This window comes from Bison bison, unplaced genomic scaffold (genome assembly GCF_000754665.1).
Source record: "Bison bison bison isolate TAMUID 2011002044 unplaced genomic scaffold, Bison_UMD1.0 scf7180017864110, whole genome shotgun sequence".
In the NCBI taxonomy this organism is placed as follows: domain Eukaryota; kingdom Metazoa; phylum Chordata; class Mammalia; order Artiodactyla; family Bovidae; genus Bison; species Bison bison.
The window spans coordinates 2,210,002-2,218,123 of NW_011494682.1; the positions used below are offsets into that span (position 1 = coordinate 2,210,002).

At 40.0% G+C, this 8,122-nt stretch overlaps 1 protein-coding gene across 11 annotated transcripts in view; it reads right to left on the reverse strand.

Moving 5' to 3' along the window:
- The window catches only part of RUFY3 (RUN and FYVE domain containing 3), a 97,487-nt gene that overhangs the window by 23,604 nt on the left and 65,761 nt on the right, over positions 1-8,122 (reverse strand). For all 11 annotated transcript variants that reach the window (XM_010839098.1, XM_010839102.1, XM_010839100.1 and 8 more), the window contains 3 exons: positions 7,237-7,298; positions 5,644-5,709; positions 3,388-3,457 (listed from right to left, as the gene is read on the reverse strand). In XM_010839098.1, coding sequence (XP_010837400.1) covers positions 3,388-3,457; positions 5,644-5,709; positions 7,237-7,298 — 198 coding nt within the window. The remainder of the gene's footprint in view (positions 1-3,387; positions 3,458-5,643; positions 5,710-7,236; positions 7,299-8,122) is intronic.

Genomic DNA, 8,122 nt, shown 5'->3' on the forward strand with positions numbered 1-8,122 from the left:
AAAAGACAAAAAGACCAAAGTTCTCACTCGAAAAGATGCCTTTAAACATCGAAGAGATTTTTCTGTTTCTTTTCAGTGCCTAAAGACAAGGTAATGTTATTGGCAGTGTGTCTTTAGGGGACATGTTTATAACCCTGTCCCAAGGGAGGGAAGAACGCGGTGGAAACACTCTCCTTCTCTGTATGTGTGGAGATTAGCTCCTGAGAGAACGACGAGGGGCCTGAAGGAGGCTGGGAAAGGCGCTGAGCAGCTCCTCTCAGCCACGCTGGTCTCCCTTTTTGTTGTCTCTACTTGGCTCCTGTTTTACTGTGTAAGTACAGCATCCAGGCTCTGGTGAGCTTTCTAGAGGTGGGTCTGACAGCCCATTTCTCTCAGAAGTGACTGGGCAAGCAGGTTGGTGCTCTTGATCCAAGCGCACCTCAGATGGCTTCTTCCAAGGTCTCACCGTCAAATAAACATTAGGAACGATGACTCCAGACCCAAGTGGACTCTCTAAGTCAGCTTTACCAACACAAAGTGGATATTTATTTATCCTCATCTGCTCAGTTCTTTTCATCTTGTCCTGTGCGCTCAGTCGCTTCAGTCGTGTCCAACTCTTTTCGACCTTATGGACTGTAACCTGCCAGGCTCCCCTGTCCGTGGGATTTTCACGGGAAGAACACTGGAGTGGGTTGCCGTTTCCTCCTCCAGGGGATCTTCCCAACCCAGAGGATGAACCGTGTCTCTTGTGTCTCCTGCACTGGCGGCAGGTTCTTTACCACTAGCGCCACCTTTGCTCTACTAGTTCAGATTTCAGGAGGGAAGAGAGGTCCTTCTAGGTTTAGTTTTGTTTTGTTTTTTTAACTGGTCCCTTTAAATCCAAAATAGATGGAAATGAGAGAGGGAAGACCTTATTAGCCTTATCTGTTATTTATAAAGTCCACACACAGTACTTGCCCATGATTAATATTGCTGGTAAAATAAACTTAGGCCAAGAAGACAAGTCCCATGACTTAGGAAATAAAATGAATGATTTTATTTACTGAGTGCATGTGACGGATGTGTCAGGCACTGATCTAGATAAGTGTTAGTCGCGCAGTCATGTCCCACTTTGCAACCCCATGGACTAAGCCCGTCAGGCTTCTCTAAGCTGCCAGGGAAGCCCCAGGAATACTGGAGTGGGTGGCCATTCCCTTCTCCAGGGGACCTTCCTGACCCAGGGATCGAACCTAGGTCTTCCTACATTGCAGGCAGATTCTTTACCAGCTGAGCCACCAGGGAAGCCCACTATCCAGGTCCTTATGTATTAACATCATTTAATGCACACAAAAAGTTTATTATCATTCTTGCCCCATTTTGCAGATAAGTAAACCAAAGAACAGAAGCTTAAGTAACTGGCCCCAGATCAGAGAGCTACCAAGCACCAGATCAGGGACAGGAACCCAAAGAGCCTAGCTGTGGAGAGCATGCTTAACTGCTATCCCACATCGCCCCAATATACCAGCAACAGAATCACAGTAGAAAATTTTTATGCACAATGTTTCAAAAGCCTTGTGGGATAAAATTCTAAGGATCGTATCCATAAATTAAAAGTTTTAATATAATTTAAGAATCTATGTCCAAACATAAGATCCACAGAACTGAGCAATAAGGGAGGTGTTTTAAAGTCATAACAGTGAAAACGTTAGTTCTGAAAAAAATCTGATTAGATGGCATTTCTTAACTAGTGCTTTAACTTGCTTTTCTGTTTGTACTTTAGTTATTTATTTATTGGCCATGCCGCACAGCATGTGGAATCTCAGTTTCCCAACCAGGGATTGAGCCCATACACCCTGCAGTGGAAACTAGGGAGTCTTAACCACTGGACCACTAGGGAAGTCCCTAACTTGTTTTTTTAAGACCAAATTATTTTCTGAAGTACAGATGATTTACAACATTAGATTGGTTTCAGGTGGATAACATGGTGATTTAATATTTTTATAGGTTATACTTCTGTATATACAATAGATTATATACTTTTATATATTATAACCTTAAAATTATAAAATATTGGCTAGATTCCCTCTGAAAGTGAAAGTTAGTCGCACAGTTGTGTCTGACTATTTGTGACCCCATGGACTGTAGCCGTCTGGGCTCCTCCGTCCACAGAATTCTCCAGGCAAGAATACTGGAGTGGGTTGCCATTTCCTTCTCCAGGGGATCTTCCTGACCCAGGAATCAAAACTGGGTCTCCTGCATCGCAGGCTGATTCTTTACCAACTGAGCCACTAGGGAAGCCATATTCCCTTTACTATATAATATATTCTTGTAGTTTATTTATTTTATACATAACAGTTGTACCTCTTAATTTTTTCTACCCCTATCTTGCCCCCTCCCCACTGTTTACCACTAGCAAGTTCTCTATTATCTCTGAGTCTGTTTCTGTTTTGTTTTATATTCATTTTTTTGATTCATGTTTTAGATTCTACATTCCACATTTAGATAACAGACAGTATTTGTCTTTCTCATTCTTATTTTACTAAGCATAATAGCCTCCAGGTCCATCTATGTTGTGGTATTTAACCAACTTTATTTCACTATAGGATAGTTATAATTTGAAAAAGAGAAGATAAAGTCTTTGTCATCTGAAAAATTTTATTTAAGGTTTCTCATAGAAACATTTAATGCTATTGAAGAAAAAAATATATTGTTGGTAAGCTAGGGAAAAAATATTAATCAGAAGTAAAGTATGACATTATATTTTAATTCTTATTTTAGGGACTTTTCTAAAAGTTTTCACATGCATATTCTTATCTGATCTTCAGGGTAATTGTGAGGCTAAAAGGGGAAACACTACTTTGCCAGAGAAGGAACTGGGTCTCTTGAGGGTCAAGTGACTTACTTGCTCAGGAGCATATGACGTGTTAAAGCATGACATGTAAGCAGGAATTACCAGTCTTCTGACCAGTGTTCTTTAGGTTATATACCTCATCACTCTATCACCCCAAGGAGAAAATAAAACCTGTAAAGGGGGGAACTCGCCAATCCAGCACACATAAATCAATGCCTGGCAGATGTGAGTCTTTGTCTAGCTCTGGGACATACATAGTATCCAAAATGTTCAATGAATAAATAAATGATAAACACATTATCTTACTGAACATTAACTCTAGGCTAGACCAGATAAAACATTCACACAGAAAGCAAAATATTTGATCAAACCAGGTTCTAACCCTACATAGTCCAACTGGATAACTGAGATACTTGACATAAGCCAGCTGGCCACTCTTGGTCAGAACAAGGAGTACTAGGGTAGATATTATCTGAAAAATCAAGTCCTATATTTCTGAGGCTTCAGAGAAACTCTTTTCCACTAATGCATTTTATTAAATTATATTAAGTCAATCGAACAATTTCTAGAACACTTACCTCCTCTGTCAGTTTAGTGTTGGATTTTTCTAATGCATCCACTTTTGCCTGAAGGTTGTTTACAGTAGCACTATGAAGAGAAGAAAAAAATTAAGTCTCTTTTGAGATGCAGAACAATATCCTATATTTTCTTTTAAAACACCCATCATACTTATCATTCATTGTTTACTGTCTACAATTCTCAATAGGTTTATAGGCTCTAAGACACTTACAAGGTGATGGGTATCTTACCTGCTACATTCTTGGCACTAAAATTTGTGTTGTTTTTTTCCCCTTGGGAGAAAAGTACTGTTTACTCAGATCTTGTTCATGTTAATCATCCAGCCAAAGTATTGGCCCCTGAGAGGTTACTTCTCTGTCAGTGAGTCAATTAGGGCTTAATCTCAGCCTATAAATACTTCATCCCCCAAATCAAAATGAACACACCCAAAAGCTTTTTGTGAGGTTCATGGGGCATATGGGATCTCAGTTCGCCAACCAGGGATTGAACCCTCGACCCTTGCAGTGGAAGCACAGAGTTTTAACCACTGGACGGCCAGGGAAATCCCTTAACAAGCATTTGTTGATGAAATTTAAAAGTTCATGCACTACACTGTACTTCAAGGTTTACTTATTTAATAATAATAGTAGGCTACACGAATTATGATGTGCTTGTCACACACCAAGCACTCTTCTAAATGCTTTTACTTGCACAATTGCATTAACTCCTTTCAACAACCCCATGTGCTAGGCACCTCTGCTGCTGCTGCTGCTGCTGCTAAGTCGATTCAGTCATGTCCGACTCTGTGCAACCCCACAGACGGAAGGAAGCCCACGGTTCTCCAGGTTCTCCAGGCAAGAACACTGGAGTGGGTTGCCATTTCCTTCTCCAATGCATGAAAGTGAAAAGTGAAAGGGAAGTCGCTCAGTCGTGTCCGACTCTTAGCGACCCCATGGACTGCAGCCCACCAGGCTCCTCCATCCATGGGATTTTCCAGGCAAGAGTACTGGAGTGGGGTGCCATTGCCTTCTCCGAGGCACCTCTAACTATACATAAAGAAACAAAAGCACTGAAAAAATAAATAATACTGTTATATTTATAATTCAGGGGCTTCCTTGGTAGCTCAGCTGGTAAAGAATCTGCCTGCACTGCAGGAGACCTGGTTCTATTCCTAGGTCGGGAGGAGAGAAGGGATAGGCTACCCACTCCAGTATTCTTGGGCTTCCCTGGTGGTGCAGATGGTAAAGAATCCACCTGCAACGCTGGAGACCTGGGTTTGATCCCTGGGTTGGGAAGATCCCCTGGAGGAGGGAATGGCAACCCATTCCAGTATTCTTGCCTGGAGAACCGCCATGGACAGAGGAGCCTGATGGGCTACAGTCCATGGGGTCGCAAGGAGTTGGACACGACTGAGTGCCTACGCATAGCACAGCACATTCACTGTCAACTGTAACCGTTATCTTGGTTAAGCTAACATCTCCACAGGTCACTGCTAGTTCACTATTAGTACTTGGCCCCCAGAAAAATGTACTTAAATTGTTTTTGAGCTTTCTAGATGGAACCAAGACTGCAATTTATACTCATACTGGTGTAATCACATTTTAGGTCTTACTTAAATTAAAATGATTATCTTTCACAAGAGAACTATAAATAAGATAATTAAATGGATATATTCACTTTTATGAATTATTCAACAGTTTTTTAGACCATCAATGTACTTGAGAATGCCAATAAATTTTGGACAGCTCTCCTCAGGAGAGGAGAGATTATTTTATGTTCCGGTCATGAAAAATACTTGGTGAGTACTTGGTAAATTAATGGTAGTGATGGTGAAAAGAGGGTAAATTAATACTATTGATCCACTATATGAAAAATATAAGGGACCAATGAGAAATCATTAATCTAAAGGCACTACAGTGGTGAGTGCTTCACCTAAGACATGGTCCTGAAATACATGACTGGCTCTACGGAACCAAGACCTCCAATTTCAAGTCTCTATGGCACAAATTTAAGAGTTCTTCACTGAGTATGTTTACATAATCACTAAAACTCTAATTATATATTAATTTTATATTACCTTTCATTAAAGCCCACCAAAACAGGTAAACACCACATATCCAGTGCCTAGGCTCAGAGCTGTGCTAGCAGGAATCCTATATATATATTTGTTGAGTATTGTCTGAATTTATCCTAACTGCTCATCATCAGTTTATCCTTCCCTTCCCTTCCCCCACACCAAAATCCCCAGAAAGTAATAGTATTTATTCATTCTTTACTTTAGGTGTCTGTTGAGTTCTTCTACATAGTTCTTCTGATCCAGAATTGCAGTAATCTGGCCATCTCTGAAGGGAAAAAAGATAAAAAATAGAGAAAAAGTAAATGACATTAGAAATACTAAGATGTCCCACCTCCAATATTTTCATAAAACAGGAAGGAAATTATGGCTCAGACACACTGAACCAGAAGACAGACCTGATTAGAACTTCCTTGACACAAGAGACCTGGAGGTTTAAAACTGTGAAGACCTTCCCAGCATATTCATAAAGCCCTTCTTATGGCTTACACACCTTAATAACTTAGGTTACAGGTATAATGTATAATCTATTAGAGGCATTTAAAGAAAAAAATTGTCTTCTTGCAATTCAAAGATTTTTTTTTCTGCTTTGCTGCTGCTGCTGCTAAGTCGCTTCAGTCGTGTCCGACTCTGTGCGACCTGCTAGTATTATTTATAAGAACAATTTTCCATTTGTCATAGGAATTGAATTAAGCTTATTTGGGTAAAATAATAATTGTTCTCAAAGGCAATATATTTGCCTTTAAGTGCTATTTGGTTTCACAATGAATGGTTTAAAGGGCTTTCACAAAGATCAAATGTTTACTATTACATGAGAAAATCAAGTGTGGAAAAAGGAGGTTCACTTCTGGGAACAGCTAATCTAGAACAGACAAAAGTTAGACTTTTCAACTGAAAGAAAACTTCAACGCCACATACCTCTAGGACTACTTAAAGGACAAGCAATATAATTTAGTTCAATCCTAAGGTTAAACACTTCAGGCTAATTATGCTTTCACCTGCCACATTTATGGAGAAGACAATGGCACCCCACTCCAGTACTCTTGCCAGGAAAATCCCATGGACGGAGGAGCCTGGTGGGCTGCAGTCCACGGGGTCACGAAGAGTCGGACACGACTAAGCGACTTCACTTTCACTTTTCACTTTCATGCACTGGAGAAGGAAATGGCAACCCACTCAAGTGTTCTTGCCTGGAGAATCCCAGGGACGGGGGAGCCTGGTGGGCTACCATCTATGGGGTCACACAGAGTCGGATATGACTGAAGTGACTTAGCAGCAGCAGCAGCCACATTTATAATGGGTAAAGGGTAAGCTTGTGACTGCTAATTTGCAAGGTACTGTATGAATATTTTAAAAGCTTTCAATTTTAAAATCATTTTAGAGTTACAGAAGTTTAGTGCTGAGTTCCCATATACTCAGCTCCCTGTAATGTTGACATTTTACATAATCCCAAGATGCACATGTCAGAGGGCAAATTTAAGCAAACTGAGAATGCAGTTCTTCTGGTCAAGAAGACCATGTTTTCAAACGCTACTTTTGAGAGATGGAGCATTAGATTCCCTTTATAAAACTTTTTATTTTATTTGCCCCTCAACCACATACCAGGAAAATACACTGAACTAAAACCCCTTTTAGGGTTTAGCAGGCACAATAGATATTTTTTATAAGACTCTATTAGAGAGATATATCATCAGAAATACTTTCAGCAAATCTCTTAAAGCAGGACAGTTGTAAACTTTAAACACTATCAAACAACATTGAAGAAAAAAAGAAAGCAAATTTTCTTTGCACGTACCCTTCACTACCTTTACTGCTGTTCCCATCCTTGAGATACATTGAAAAATCTATAACTCCAACCTACAGAGAGAATTTTCAGAATTTAATATAAAATTAGATACTTTTACCAAGCCATAACATATGAATTTGTGCAAACTCTGGGAGACAGGGAAAGACTGGGGAGCCTGGCACAATGTAGTCCATGGGGTTGCAAAGAGTCGGACACGACTTAGCAACTGAACAACAACAAACAAAATGTCTCTTTCTAGGCGCTTAAAAACAGTATTATAGTCATGATAATTACTAGGAAATTTTAATAAAAACTTAATGTTTTATTATAATCCAGAATTGACAAGGGTTGTAAGACTCAAGACTAAGTCAGTAGGATATGACTAAGAAAGTCAACAGAACACTTAACATAAATTTAAGGTTTTGTTTGGCTTCTCTGGTGGCTCAGTCAGTAAAGAGCCTGCTGGCAATGCAGGAGACCTGGGTTCGATCCCTGGTTCGGGAAGATCCCCTGGAGAAGGAAATGGCAGCCCACTCCAGTATTCTTGCCTTGAGAATCCCACGGACGGAGGAGCCTGGTGGGCTACAGTCACTAAGTGGTGTCTGACTGTTTTGTGACCCCATGAACTGTAACCCACCAGTTACAGTTACAGTCCCTGACCTGGGCATCGAACCTGAGTCTCCTGCTTGGCAAGCAGGTTCTTTACCACTGAGCCACCTGGGAAGCCCAAATTTAAGGTTAACTGAATATTAAATAAATTAATTAATTAAGGTTTAACATTTTTTTCTCTTTTTCTTTTTTCAAATATTCTACTATTAAATTCCTGTGTATATATTTTGGTCTATACGTTTGTGTGTGTGTATGTTTGCGACTGAACCACGTAGCTATATATATA